The sequence below is a fragment of the Scyliorhinus canicula genome, chromosome 4 (genome assembly GCF_902713615.1).
Source record: "Scyliorhinus canicula chromosome 4, sScyCan1.1, whole genome shotgun sequence".
Taxonomy (NCBI): domain Eukaryota; kingdom Metazoa; phylum Chordata; class Chondrichthyes; order Carcharhiniformes; family Scyliorhinidae; genus Scyliorhinus; species Scyliorhinus canicula.
This window is the reverse complement of record NC_052149.1, coordinates 50099507-50114851: the sequence shown is the minus strand read 5'-3', so window position 1 is coordinate 50114851 and position 15345 is coordinate 50099507. Positions and strand designations below refer to the sequence as shown.

Sequence of the window (15345 nt, the reverse complement as noted above, 5' to 3'; positions counted from 1 at the left end):
ATCACATCATCGGACTCCAAAGGTTGTAAAGTTTCAGAAGGACATTCACATGGCCAATTTAGTGAGATAGAAATTGGATTGGAGTGTTTGAAACACAAGTTCCAAGGAAAATTTGGAAGGCAAGTCATTCTTACGGACTTTGATGAAAAGGAGCTTGGATAGTATTTTCTAGTTAAGGCTTGATTTCAAGAGGCTGTACGGTAGTTTTGAAATGTGGGTCTTCCTGAAATCAATTGTACATAATGGAAAATGTGGGGTGTTCATTAATTGCTGATTTTTGAGTGTCGAAAATCTCCATTGCTGACATTCTAGATGCTAAAGTTGCACATAAACTGATCTTTTGTAAAATGACCGTAGCTGCTTCCTGGAAGAGTTGGAAACCCTTCTCCCCTTGAAGTGAACTAATCAGTAAGCTTTGAGTGTCAACCGTGAGAGAGTGTTAACAATTTGAATAACCAGCAGCAAGTTGTTTGAATAAAGTTGTTTATTTATGTTCTAACCCAAGATGGAATGCTGTGGCACTCACCCACAGTTGAAACAGTTTAAAAGTTAAACAATTTGCCTGGTTCTGGAAAAAGACCAAGATGAAGACACTTCACTTTTTTTTTCAAGGGTAGAATTCACCAGCCAAAGTCACATGCTCAGTTGTTGAAGCTATTGATTCTGAAGGGACACTGAATATTATGCATCCACCCATCACTCCCTCACTAACAGGAGCCCTAATTCCACTCCAAGCTTGCCCACCTGTCCAGCCACAAGGCCCTTCCACCATGCAACCAATGCCATCAATCACCTTCACACTGCACCCTCTCCAACTTGTCCAGGAACTGCCCTACCCTGCACCCTCCTACAGCTTTCTGCAGGTCTCAAATAACCAATTTACTCCACGAGTCTCATCCTGCCTTGCCCTGCCATCCTAAAAATGGAAGAGCCAGATGGTTGGTTTCATGGTCATTATTAGACCATAAACTTTTATTGAATTCAAAGTGGCATTTGAACTCTGACCCCCAGAGCATTAGCCTGGGTCTTGGCTTAGGAGCCCAGCAACAACCAGATGTAAAAACTGACAATTTGCCAGATTAAGGACTTTAAATTCTCACTGCCAGAGTGGCCTTCCAACTCCAATAGTGGAGATTTTGGCAGTGTGCTAAAACAGTTCTTGTCCAATGTTAGCAAGAACTTAATGTTAGATTTGCTCATTTACAAATTCCCAAGTTTTCAATTTTAAAAAAAAGTTTATTAACTATAGCTTAAGATCAGATGGCAACCTGTACAGAAAATCACTAGTTCATCTCATGTCAATTATTGTACATATTCAAGTCATTTTGCTGCACTGATTACAAGCTCCCAGGACAGCCTTCAGCCAAAATTTAAAAAAAAGGGAAAGTGCAGGTACTAAAGTGCAAGTCTGAATTTAGTGATACAGCATTTTAGATATGTGGTATGAAAAACATTTTTGGCCACTCACTGCTCAATCTTCACAAATTTTATGTCTTCCATTTACTATAAGCTCTTTTAAGGGAGTGGCAAATCATATGCCTGAGTGGGTAGTGTAAAGGTTATGAGATTTTTGAACAGGGAAGTTCTTGAGTGCAAATTTAATATTTACATGTTCAGTAAAAAAAGCGACAAATTTACAAACACCTGAAACCCAACATCTTCATGTATCAAACAATCATGCATTGTTGGTACTGGTTCATGAATATTCAAAGTTCCATTATTCTCCCAAAGTTGTCCATAATCAGGCTATGATCATGTTCCTTTTCAGTTTTTGCCATCAATCTTGCAGTATAAATACATGGACACTGCCATTGCAGCAATCTGGAAAAATATAACAAAGTATTAGTACAACAGCTCAGACATTAGAGTAAATTCCATTCTCACTCATTCCTAAAGAACATCAGCATTTCACCAAGATTTTACTGGTACTATGAACATTTGACTGAATTCTTGACTAACAAAGGCTGGATATTTCACCATTTGTTCCAGAGTGCAATCTGCCTTCTAAAAAAAAGGTAGCGAAATAATTTCCAAAGTTTAATCAAGGAAAATTGCATCATACCTCCAGTACACAGATGGCCACTGCAATTCCACCGACAATGTTAGCATTCTCTCTCAGAATGCTGAAGAGTTGCTTAAAACATCCCTATGAAAATATTAAAATGGGCATTTAGTTACACACCTAAATACAGAATGACTATACAAACTGAGTTGTAGGAATAAAAGAATCAGACCTGCACATTGCTTTCAGCTGCTGCATTCTCATTACAAACACTGACAGAGGTCAAATTGCTGCAACAAAATGGTGGAAAGGTCTGGCCATGGTTTTTGAAGTAATAAGAGTTAGTGAAGTCTGTGTAGTTGGTGAAGCCGCAACACTTCAGCTACAATGACAAGGGGAAGAGAAAACAATGATTACCAACAAACCAATTCCTACATTAAATTGTAGCTCAAAATTGCACCATCACATGCTAAACTGCCAACAGTTTTAACCCATCTCAAGTCTCAGCTTGCAACTCCAATTTCCTGATAGCAGTGATACTTTAAAACTAGGGATACTTTAAAGAGATGAATGCTTCAAAGTTCTCCTCCTGCCACCAGATACTGCAGTAGAGGAAATGCACTAGCTTGATATCATTTTCTTTCTTCCCTTCCCTCCCTCTCCCCCCCCCCCCCCCCCCCCCCCCCCCAAAGATACCAAATGACACCAGGGTATCATCCCATAATCCAAATAAAAGTTCTGGTTACAGTTTCCAATGTCTGGTCAAGTTGAACATTGTGACAGATCCATTTGCAGACAATAGGAACAGGGTCATGCAGTCCTCAAGCCAGCTGCCCATTTAATTGAAGTTGGTCCAGCCAATTCAGAGCACTGTCCTACTTCCTTACCAGCCCATCCTGAATCAAGTAAAAAAAAAACACGACAATTACTTCACTCATTGTAGTATTCCAGATGCCAGTCACATCTGTTTGTTTTCCGTAGTCATTCTGCAGTACTGGAGTAACCCACGCTCGAAGAAGACTTTCAGCCTACATGTAAAAAAAAAGTAGCATGAATCCTTTAAAATTTAGACATGCCTGCAGTTCTCAACTAAGAAAAGAATGGAAGACAGATTCAATATTTTTGTATAGTATGACATCTATTAGTAGTCTGGACCCTCATTTGGAAAGCTGGAGGATTAAAATGCAAGCTGTTTTGCCATCAAGTCCAACTGCAGTCCAAGGGTGGAGATGAAAATATACAAAATTAAAGTGACAGTGTTAAACCCACCTAGAATGCGATAGTCTTGCTCAGCTTACTAGCATTGAAAAACAAGTGCTTAGAAAACAATATCAAGCATGCGTCACTATGGAAATCAAATGGCAATTGCTTCCAAATTTTTAGCTGCATCTCCAGAAACAGTTGCAATGCAAGTATGGCATTGCTCACATGTAGTATCGTGCATATTTCATGGTACAATAAAGATGCTAATACTTACAAAGGAGGAATACACCAAAGCAACAACTGCAGCAGCAATCTCAGCAATAAAGATGATCAGAACAATCACAAAGAACTAGAAAAATGAAAATATGTTGTGAGTGATGCAAACAATAATCCAAATACTATTGCTTTCCATGTCACTTTCTAAAGTCCTAGTCATTAAAAAAGTGTTCATGCACTGTTGCCTCTAATGGACAGATATTGAGCCAAATAGTTGAGCAGTGAGATCACTTAATCACTATGCTAGGCCATTTAGCTCCAGTCTAAACTGTACCTCAAAATGTTTGTTGGAAGCCAGTCACTTCATTTTTTTGCAATAGAATCTAAATTAAAATATTTGGGAAGGGAAAATACCAATATTTAATTAGCTTTTAGTACTATTCACTAGGACACGAGAACCACCTCACTTGCCACAAAACATTTATTGGGATAGGGGTTTTATACATACCAGCATTAGCAGACACTTGCTTTCCTTCTGTGCTCCACAGCATCCCAAAAATCCAAGGACAACTAACACAATACCAATTGCAATGCAGAAGTAACCAATATTGACGAATTGCATTGCTTGAGAAGAAGCTATAGGGCCAATGACTTTTAAGAACGAACCTCCATCTACGCTGACCCATATTCCAACACCTAGAAGCGCTCCTCCAGCAATCTGAGGAGTGAATAAGACACGTTATGAGTTTAAAATTAAGCCAAGTTAAACCAGTCAAAGTTGAAGACAATAGAAGCCATTAGGTTACAATTGCTGAATGGCCTCGTTGGAAAGAGACCTACACACCTGAAAATTTCTCTTCAAAATTAAATTTACTTTTGAAAACCACAGCCTGCCTTCTAATTAGGTGTTCCAGATTCAATCCAAGTTTTTTTAAAATAAATCTTTGATCCTTGAACCCACCCTCTTGCTCTGCCCAGAGACTGGATGTTGTAATCTACCCCAATCTCAACCCTAGTTTCACAATCCCATCCCCATTCACTAAACACCTGCTGCAATGCATCCACCATCCTGCCCAAGTGAACAATGCTCCCGTTGAGGTCTAAACCAGTGTTTATTCATGTCTGCCTTTTCACCCACCATGAAACAAAAAAGAAAGAGCAGGAGGAGCCATTTGACCCCCAATCAACCAATTCAATAGCCTGATCAACCAACCCCCCCCACACCAATCCTTCGATCCAAGTACTATTCAACTACTTTGTGGTTTAACAAATTCCACAAACTGACCTGTATTTCCTCATCTGTCCTAAATGGTCAGCCTAGTATCCTCAGACTGACCCCTGGTTCTGCATACACCCACCATCAGGAACATCCTCTCCCCCCCCCCCCCTCCTCCTCCTCCCCCCCCCCCCCCCCCCCCCCCCTCATCAGGAACATCCTTTCTTTCCCCCCCCCCCTCCATTCTTTTGTCCAGAAAAACAATCTCATGTCAGTTCTGCCATTCCAGGAATCCGTCTGGTAAACCTTCACTGCACTAAAAAAGAAAATCCTTCCTTGGGTAAAGAGACCAGAACTGCACACAATATTCCAGGTGTGACCTCACCAAGGCTTGTACAATTGCAACAAGGTGTCCCTACTCCTGTAATCTAATCCTCTCAATGAATGCTGGCATACCATTTGTCTTCTTTACTGTCCACCTTCAGTGACTGGTGTATGAGGGTATCCAAGCCTCACTGCACATTCCCCTCCTGATTTATGGAGCATTGCTACCAAAGTGGATAACACTTGCATTTCTCCAAATTTACTGCTTCTGCATGGATTTGCTCAACTTGAGCAAATCACACTGTGCACATATCTACAAAACCACCACCAGATTCACTACTTATCAGAGTTTCATCCCCAAAGCTTATTGGATTAGATTTGTTTATTGTCACGTGTACCGAGGTACAGTGAAAAGTATTTTTCTGCAAGCAGCTCAACAGATCATTCAGTACATGGGAAGAAAAGGGAATTGAACAGAATTCAAGAAAATACATGAGACACTTATCTGCACAAGTGAAAAAAAAATTTGGAATTGGAGGAATACAGTCAACAGTAGAGTTGCCAACTAACATTGAAAGCCATTTGCTAAGGTGCCTGACAATTTGCTACAAGATTAAGGAAATGCATTAGCTTTAGGATAGTTATTCCTCCAGTATGTCCATTAAACATGCCAGTTTTAGTTTGAGGGATCACAACTAGGGCCTCAAGATAGTTCAGGATATAGTGACTGAGGAGTCAAGATGTAACGCATTCATGTTTTTGGAGGCAGGTGGGAAAAAAAGGAATTTAAAACAACAATCAATTAAGATACTCCTTCACTTTTGGGCCAGGTCTGCATCTCCCATCCAAAACCAAATTACTGCTTACAGGAATAAGCGAGCACAAGCATTCCAGTCAGCAACATTTAGCTGGAGATTCCCATATTCAGCTATGTATTCTGTGAGAATCTCCCACCTTATTGGTCCATTGTTTAGCCTATTTCACCCAATTGTAAACTCAGCCGGGGGGGAACAATTGCACCTGCTCAGAGATTACTACAACTACTTTTAAATCTCCAGGTAGAATATATTTCTATTTAATACAAAGTGCCAGCAATTAATGCAACACTATATACTTCATATTGAGACTGCATGGGTCACAAAGGTTGGCCATTTTACAAAATTGGGTGGGTTACCAGAAAGTTTGAATACTAATCAAGTGTGAACTGTAATGGAGGAGGAGGAGAAAATCATAGATGATTGCAAAGATCCCAGAGTTGTGTATGGGCAGACCACCAAATAAAATAGCCCAGACTTAAGGCAGGAGAGGCAGCTACCATCCAGCAGTCTCAGGAAGGAGACAGGCCAGTTTCTCACCACCAAGCCCAAAGGCCAAGTTTACAGCAAACAAGCCAAGGCAATGCAGGAAACATTAAACAGTTTAAAATATCTTCACTGGACCAGGAAAAAGACAGTCCCTAGATCCCTGTATCATGGTAACCCCTTATTAAATTTGATGTTTGGGAGAAAACAGAGGAACAGTCTAGTGAGCTCTGGTACAAGGGTCACGTGTTTAAAAATTCATACAAGACAGTCTGGTTTGTGTGTCTTTTCTGTACTGCAATAGTCTTCCTGATGACTGGGATTTCACTGCCTCACTCGTGTTCCAAGTTCAGATACCAGAGTGCTTAGTGACAGTAGGCAAAATTGCACCCTTTGCTAGTAAAGGAAAGCAGAATGGGAAATCTGGTATAAAACAGTTTGGCGAGGGCCCTTGTGCACAAGTCAAAGCAGCTAGGAGGGATTATAAAGGTAATGGAAGAGAGGAAGCCTTGCTAGAGGGCTGTCCTCCAACAAAATGTGTGGTTTTGGTCTCACACGGGTCAGATTGTTGGGATAACAGGGGTTTTCCAATTGAGGATTAGAATGGGACAATATTACAGTGAAGGAATTGCAATCTCACTGATAGGACCATTTAGATGGCTAGCACTGCAGTCTCAGCACCAGAGGATTCAGTTCTGGCCTTGGGAATGACTTCAAGGTTGCCATTGTGTCTAGAGTTTCCTCTGGGTGTACCATTTCTTCATTCCAAATATGCAGGTTAAGTAGGGTTACGGAGATAGGGGAGTGGGTTTAGGTAGGACACTCTTGGAGGGCAGGTGCAGACATGGGCCAAATGGCTTCCATAGAAGCCAGAGTGGATAAGGAGACTAGCATCTAGAACTAGGGTCCTAGTCGTGTCAGCCAGATGGAGAAATGTGGAATTCACTACTCGTGTAGTGGGGATGCTCAGTCTTGAAGACAAAATGATATATTGGTTTAAAATGAAATGTAATAAAGATGGGGTTGAAATAGAACACTGACAAAGATGAGTTGAAATAGAACACTGACATCATGACCCAAAAAAGGCATGGCCAGGGCAGACATGATCTGTTAACAGCGAGTGAAGAACCCAAATTAAAAGCGAGTGAATTAGAAATTTGTGGTACTAACAGGAAACCAAAGTTACTTTGTCACAGTATTTACTCAGAAAGGAAGGCAAGCATGGCATTAGAAGGCAAGAAGTCTTGGGGATAACTGATGAACTAAAAAAGGACCACTGGTCCAATGGATTACATCCATGCATCTGCAGTGGTGCCATGGAACAGCCATTCTATCCCTAGTCTAATATTTTACAACCAAAGTCAGCCAAAGGAAGATAATGTTTGACCAGACAGAATGGTGTAGGTAGATGCCAGACCTTTAACCAAGGTTGTCAGTGAACAGTTAGTAGAATAGCAAGTTAGCTACAAATAAGAGCAGCAATGGGGGTGTGATGATGAGTCAAGATGATTGCCTCAAACTGGAAGTTTAAAAAAAACAAATAGGAAAGGAAAGGCAAAATTTCTTCACCCTCTAGTGTTTCACAAGAGCCAGCTCAAATGATGGGCTATAGTTAGGAACTTACTCACTGGAATGCTTGCATGAGGCAGTTGGAAGCAAGACTATTATAAAAATGAGAATATGCTCTGAAGTAGGAGACATGTAGATCAGTTGGGTTCCAAGTGGAGCATATCACTGGTCAATGGCAAAGTGTTACAGCTACATCAGAAAAACATTTCACATTTCAGAATTTCACCCCTTCTATTCAAGCCATATGCCAGCTTTCAAGTATTTTTAGTGACTGAAGGCAGAGCTCAAAACCAAATTAACATGCCAAGTATACTTACAAAGATTAGGAGATTGAATAGGACCATCATAACTTTCACAAATGTAAAGCACCCCATTTTCACTTGGCAAGTGAAGACCTGCAATGATAACCACAATATTTGTTTAGTATTAGAATGAGATTGAACCAACTCAAAGGGATAGGGCAAGGGGGCTGCACTTGTAATTCCCAACTGTGCTTTTGTAGATGCTTTGGGAGTCAGATGAGTTCACACCACAGAAATTCTTTGTAGCCACAGTATTTATATGGCTGGTTTGAGTTTCTGGTCAGTACCCCAGGATGTTGATAGTCAGATGAAATGTGGAAGAAGGACCCAAAGAATGCTTGCAGTGATACCTAGGAAATGATTGGCCGCCCAACAATGGCAGCAATTTCTTTGTGCCAAGTTGACTCCTCCAACCTGCAGAACAGTGATGGGTAATCTGGGCTAACAAGGCTGCACAAGTGGCCCTCCAGATGTTAGTCAAATTCAAATTTCACTATCTGCAGTCAAGGGATTTGAACCTGGAACCCTGATCATTAGTCTGGGTCTCTGGTTTACAAGTTCAGTGACAATAGCACTACACCACCACCTCCCCCACTAGTTATCATTTATTATCATCATCATCAATTGGAAAAATAAACTTACAATTGGATGCAGTGGGAGCACATAGCTCAGTTAATTGCATCACTCCAGTCACTGGTAGGAAAAAGTGAATTCACTGTTTGATGGAGTTAAAAAAGGAACAGTATGGTGGCAGTGGTTAGCACTGCCATCTCTGTCAGGGACCCAAGTTCAATTCCTGCCTCAGGTGACTGGACTTTGTTCTGATGTGTCTGTGTGGGTTTACTCCTACAGTCCAAAGATGTGCATTGGTCATGCTAAATTGCATGGTGTCCAAAAGGTTAAGGGGGTTGCAGGGATGAGAGAGTGGGCCTTGATGGGGGTGCTGCTCTCCTCCTCCCCCTCCCCCACCCCACCCAATGTGGACTCGTCTGCACTGTAGCAATGCTATGGTCCGAATTGTTAGGGTCCTTTGATGCCAGATTCTAAAGTGATAAGCTAGTTCCTAAAATGTTAAATTGAAAAACACAATTTGGCAAATAGTCAATAGATTCAACACTAGAAGTGGGAAACTAGTTTGACAACATAGTTTTGAGATGCTGAATGCTATTTTGGTGTAGTTAGGACATTGGAACAGCTGGAATCTTTCTATAGCAAATACTACATATCCAAGCAATAAGAAAATCACTTGTCAACAATTCAGACCTTGCAGTGCACCCAGATGCCACAGTACAGTATATGTATTGTACTAATGCTGCAGTAAATTTTTTACTAGTTAGTTAGAGGTCAGCAGCAGGTGCACACAGCAGCAGCTGTTGTGTCCTGGACACAAGTAGAGAGCAGAACCCTAGAACCAAAATGTTTGTAACATTCGACAGAGATAAAGTTGAACAAGAGCTGGTTTAAGTTTCCAAATCAAAGTAATCCCTTTTGCGCACTTGATTACTGACATCCTCGTCAGAGAAATGTTAATTAATTTAAATAGTAAACTATTACAACAAACGACAAACTTCCAAGTAAACAAATGGCTGAAGCAGTTCCTTAGTGATGTGCAAAAGGGACACCGCTTCGAATTACTATGTTTTTCTAAAAACACTTCAGCGTCTGAGTAACCAATCAATTGTTCCCCCCTCCCCCCAAAGTGGAACTATAGCCTCTAATCCTGTTTGGATGTCCAACTGGTTAAAAACTTCCAAACGGTGCTTCAGTGGAGGGAAGTTTTTGTTCGAGGGGGTTATTTGATCATTAACAATCTTGCTCACACGGTAACTCGAGATTACAAGAGAGTTTGTTACAGCTTTCCAGGCCGCGGCTCAACGTTCACGCAAAAGGATTTTACATTTCTAAAAAAAAAAGGCTGAAAAAGTTGCACTGCCCATTTACCAAATACAAACGAAACGCGCGCGGTCAGATTTTCACGAACAAGTAACGTTTTTGATTGCAATTACGAAAAACTAAAAAAAAACACTTGCGAGTTTATAGCACATACCTTTTAACCCAGGAACGGTTTAAAGAAGATGTACCGCACACTTCACCCCCTACTTGAGCGGCAACTGCTTTGTCCAAGGACAACAGATAGCTCACCTGGCAACTACAGGGCGGTATTTAAAGGAAGTATTTTAGGTCGTGATTTAATTGACATCATTCTTAACCAATTGCTCCCTCAGATTTATATTCCAGGCCAGGTGCCCACGCCCTCTTGCGAAAAGGAATAGGTGGGCGGAAAAAAAATGAACTAAAACTTCAAATACTGACGTCGCGTTGCATCTTTAGCATGACTCATGGAAAATGTTCCAATATAGAATCAGTTCGTCATAATGGGCCTTTAATAATTGGTTCTAAATTTTTTAGGTTTTCCTTACTAAGAAACCCTGAGCAGTCTAACCACTAATTTGTTAGCTGGAACTTTAGAACCTTTCTTTCCTTCTCTCTCAAATACACACTCCATCATTGGATTTACATCGATAAAGTTTGCCACTACATAAAAGAAAACCCCCACAAATTTCTAGCTTACAGCAGGCCTCAAAGGATAGTTGTCTTCTTTAACATGGTGTTTCCAGGGTCCCAATAGGTCTGCAATCTTCATGATCGTCATATTCAACAACTCCAATCACTTCCTCCTCTAACTGACCAATTATGTCTATTTGTACTCATTCATATAACCCACAATCCTCTTTTTAAAATGTGTTAATTGACATATTATCTGTTTCAGCTGGGTGTAAAGAGGGGCAATATTCCTTATTTGGTCACAGAGTTAATTAAAATATATACCAATGATGGAAATAATTTGATGTTTGTCTTTTCCATCATCCTTCTTGAATGACACCAGAGATTGATTACTCTGAGCATCAATCTCTTCATATGAAAAATTGTTCACTGACACCACTTTTTTTAACCAGTTTGTACCTGTCTCCCCTTCTATACATTCAGAGTTTAACTGGAAGTAATGCCACAATTAGTTTTTTTCTCTAAATTTTTTGCATAAACGTTTTTCAATCTTTTCTGATAATTTGAATTTCTACTGATCAACTTTGATTGCACACGGCACTCAGTTTCCCTTGGACCATGATCACCAGAGCTAAAAGCAGGATTGATGGCATGCCTAAATATAACATTATATAACTGCAATATGATGGCCTTGAATTTATAAGGGTGAACTTTTCCTGAGTCATAGAACATAGAACAGTACAGCACAGAACAGGCCCTTCGGCCCTCGATGTAGTGCCGAGCCATGATCACCCTACTCAAATCCATGTATCCACCCAATACCCGTAACCCAACAACCCCCCACCCCTTAACCTTACTTTTTTTTAGGACACTACGGGCAATTTATCATGGCCAATCCACCTAACCCGCACATCTTTGGACTGTGGGAGGAAACCGGAGCACCCGGAGGAAACCCACGCACACACGGGGAGAACGTGCAGACTCCGCACAGACAGTGACCCAGCCGGGAATCGAACCTGGGACCCTGGAGCTGTGAAGCATTTATGCTAACCACCATTCTACCGTGCTGCCCATTGGGAGTCTTTCCATTGGGAGCATTCATTGCAGTGCCACACAACAGACGAGTGAGAAAAAGTTATCATTCATTCAATAAAAGGGCCAGTAGCAATGTGGATACAAAATCGGCTGAATAATATTAGACAGAGAGTAAACCAATAAATATTTTTCGGGCTGGAGGAAGGTTTGTAGCGGTGTTCCTCAGGTGTAGGTATAGGGACCCTTTTCCTGATTTATATTAATTATCTAGATCTTAATGAGCAGGGGACAATTCAAAGTTTGTGGATGACACAAAACTTGGAACTGTTGTAAACTGTGGGCAGACAGTGTAGAACTGGAGAAGGACATAGACAAGTTGGTGGAGAGGGCAGATGGATGGCAGATGAAGTTCAATGTGGAAAAGTGTGAGGTAATGCATTTTGACAGGAAGAACATGGAGAGGCAATTTAAAATAAGGTATGCAATTCTTAAGGGGGTGCAGGGGCAGAGGGCCCTGGGTATATATGTGCATAGATCACTCAAGCTGGCAGGACAGGTTGAGAGAGATTTGGGCTTTTTTATTGGGGCATAGAGTATAAGAGTGAGGAGTTTATGTTGAACTTATACAAATCACTAGTTAGACCTCAGCTGGAATATGTGCATAGGTTTTGGGCACCACACTATATGAAGGAAGGGTGAACACATTGAAGAGAGTGGAAAAGAGGTTTGCAAGAATGATTCCAGGACGAAATTTCAGCGATGTGGATAGATTGGAGAGACTGGGTCTGTCCTGCATGGAGAGAAGAAGGCGAAGAGAAGATTTGACAGAGATGTTCAAAATCATGAGGGGACTGGTCAGAGTAGACAGGGTGAAATGGTTCCTGCTGGTAAAACGATCAAGAACAAAATGGCAGAGATTGAAAGTGATTTGCAAAACAAGCAAATATAATGTGCGAAAAAACTTTTTCACGCATGAGTGGTTTGGGTCTGGAATGTCTGCCTGGAAGTATGGTGGAGGCAGGTTCAATCAAGCCATTCAAGAGGGTATTAGATGATTACTTGAATAGAAACAATATGCAGGAGTATGGGGAAAAAGGCTGGAGAACAGCACAAAACCATGATGCTTGTATGGAGAGCTGGTGCAGACACTGTGCACAGTGGTTAGCACAGTTGCTTCACAGCTCCGGGATCCCATGTTCGAATCCTGGCTTGGGTGACTGTCTGTGCGGTGTCTGCACGTTCTCCCCGTGTATGCGTGGGTTTCCTCCGGGTACTCCGGTTTCCTCCCACAGTCCAAAGATAGGTGGATTAGCCATGCTAAGGTTGGATGTGGTTTTGGGGATAGGGTAGAGGTGTGGGCTTGGGTGGGGTGCTCTTTCCAAGGGCCACTGTAGACTCGATGGGCCCAATGGCCTCCTTCTGCACTGTAAATTCTATGATTCTATGATAGGCCAAATGGTCTCCTTCTATGCCATAACAATCCTGTGATTCTGACCTGAATTTTACATTTGGGGTGAATCCAAATTTGGAGTGGCAGGAGTGGATGTGAAACCCACTCTCTCCCAAGACTGCCTTGTTAAGGCAATATTACGCTGATTTCCCAATTAACGGCCATCCAGCGTGAAATGCGTTCTGAGAAAGGCTGAGCACTACCAGGCAGGGCAGGAGGAAAGTGGAGGCCGAGAAAAGCCAACGTGCTAGCTGGCGTTCCAAATGCGCTCCCTTGGGGAGGGAGGCATCTGAGGGAGCTGCCGCCAATAAAAAATAAAATCTCTGCCATGTGTCACGGCAGGACAATCACACACAGACTAAGTCTCCAGACACATTTGTTGATTTTATTTGAGCCCTGATTTCCAGCCTGTCCTGAGTCGAGATTGCAGCTAAAATGTCAAGGCTGCCTGACCAATCGGCCTGCCCACCAATCGTACCGACCAGCCACGTAAAATCCCAGTCAATTGCAGTTTAATTAATTTAATTTGGTTCCTTGATTGTCAACAGGCATGTTTCTGACTCACACCCACTGATTGAAATATCTCGCAAGGGTGCGATAATGTTAGAATACATGCCTGGCATTTTATCCTGTGATTTTCTGCGCTATTGCGCTCGGTGTGTGCCTGCCTGAGCAATGTAAAATTCTGCCATCTGAGTGCAAAGGTTAAGACAAAGAGATAAAGGGCAGCACGGTGGCCTAGTGGTTAGCACAACCGCCTCACGGCGCTGAGGTCCCAGGTTCGATCCCGGCTCTGGGTCACTGTCTGTGTGGAGTTTGCACATTCTCCCCGTGTCTGCGTGGGTTTTGCCCCCACAACCCAAAAATGTGCAGAGTAGGTGGATTGGCCATGCTAAATTGCCCCTTAATTGGAAAAAATAATTGGGTAATCTAAAATTTAAAAAAAAGACAAAGAGATAATGACTTAATTTATTCAGTCTCTGCCCTATGTTGTCGAGTATTCCAAGTGAGGTAAGGGACTTTGACCCATGTCTGAAGGGGATGCAGGACTCCTAATGAGGCAGGAGGGGCAGATGGACTCATGCTTATTTTTTCTGTTGAGTAGATTGTTACGCATCCAGTGCAGGGATTTATTTTTTCTTTCATGGATGTGAGTGTCGCTGGCAAGGCCAGCAATTGTTGCCCATCCCTAATTTCCCTTGAACTCAGTGGCTTGCGAGGCTATTTCTGAGGGCAGTTAACCGTCAATGATATTGGTGTGGATCTTGAGTCACATGTCGGCCAAACCACATAAGGACCTTAGTGAACCAGATGAGTTTTTAGCAACAATCAATAATACTTCCATTGTCACCATTACTGAGGCTGCTTTCAATTTCAGATTTATTAAGTGCATTTAAATTCCACCAGCTATTGTGGTGGGATTTGAACCCATGTTGACAGAGCACCAGCCTGGGCCTCTTGATTGCTGGTCCAGTGACATTAAGCACTGTACCACCATCTGCCACTAATAGCTGCGGAGCATGGTACAGGGCCTGCCCTTATATCCCTGCTGACTGAACAATCTGTGGTCTGCAAGCACCACCCTGACTTTTCTGTGGTTTCGCCATTTCAACTCACCATCTTGCTCTCATGCCCGCATGTCCAGCCTTGACCTGCTGCAATGTTCCAGCGAGTCCCCAAATCTTGCGATTAGGCACTTTGCAGCCTTCTGGACTTAACATTGAGTTCAACAACCTCAAGGCATGAATTCACCCCTCCATTTTTTTCCCCTTTTAAAATCAATTTTTTTGTCCCACCCTCCATCCCTTTCAGTCCCCCACATGGCTATCTGTCACTTTTTCTTAAGCTAAACAGACCCCTTTGTTCTGCCATTAACACATCCGACTATCTTACCTTTATGCCACTATCAGCACCTTCTTTAGTCTTTAAAATTTCCATTAACACTTCCTAAGCCTTGTGCCCATGACATCTTTAACAAATCTATTCTGCTGCACCTGCTCTCCCTCTTTAACAGTATAAAATCCATCACATCTCTCCACCTCTTTAGCTCTGAAGCAGAGTAATGTGGACTCAAAACGTGAACTCTGTTTCTCTCCCCACAGATGCTGCCAGACCTGCTGCTTTTCCCAGTGCAGAGTGAAGGCTGCTATGTAGGACCAGTTTCAACACTTAGAACATTCCGCCAGCTTGAAAATCAGGATCTTATAGTGATGGAAGTCAAC

The 15345-nt window shown here is 42.0% G+C and overlaps 1 protein-coding gene across 2 annotated transcripts; it reads right to left on the bottom strand.

Moving 5' to 3' along the window:
• Positions 1 to 466: 466 nt before the first annotated feature.
• Positions 467 to 10807, bottom strand: LOC119964553 (tetraspanin-1-like). 2 transcript variants are annotated; one of them, XM_038794202.1, is made up of 8 exons: positions 10706 to 10807; positions 8149 to 8226; positions 3930 to 4139; positions 3480 to 3554; positions 2932 to 3030; positions 2235 to 2384; positions 2063 to 2146; positions 467 to 1821 (listed from the first exon to the last, which is right to left on the bottom strand). In XM_038794202.1, the coding sequence occupies exons 1-8, from the start codon at positions 10784 to 10786 to the stop codon at positions 1765 to 1767; spliced, it is 834 nt and encodes a 277-aa protein (XP_038650130.1). In that variant the 5' UTR covers positions 10787 to 10807; the 3' UTR covers positions 467 to 1764. The 2 variants fall into 2 exon arrangements, with proteins under 2 accessions (XP_038650130.1, XP_038650131.1); XM_038794203.1 differs by lacking the exon at positions 10706 to 10807 and adding an exon at positions 10181 to 10329.
• Between the last annotated feature and the right edge of the window lie 4538 nt (positions 10808 to 15345).

What these genes read in the sequence shown, in the direction of transcription:
- LOC119964553 (XM_038794202.1), bottom strand. Translation starts at nt 10,786, where the DNA reads ATGACGATCATGAAGATTGCAGACCTATTGGGACCCTGGAAACACCAT. An exon ending in CAGCTGAAAGCAATGTGCAG is followed by an intron (nt 2,147 to 2,234) that starts GTCTGATTCTTT and finishes ATATTTTCATAG; the next exon opens with GGATGTTTTAAGCAACTCTT. An exon ending in TGGCCATCTGTGTACTGGAG is followed by an intron (nt 1,822 to 2,062) that starts GTATGATGCAAT and finishes ATATTTTTCCAG; the next exon opens with ATTGCTGCAATGGCAGTGTC.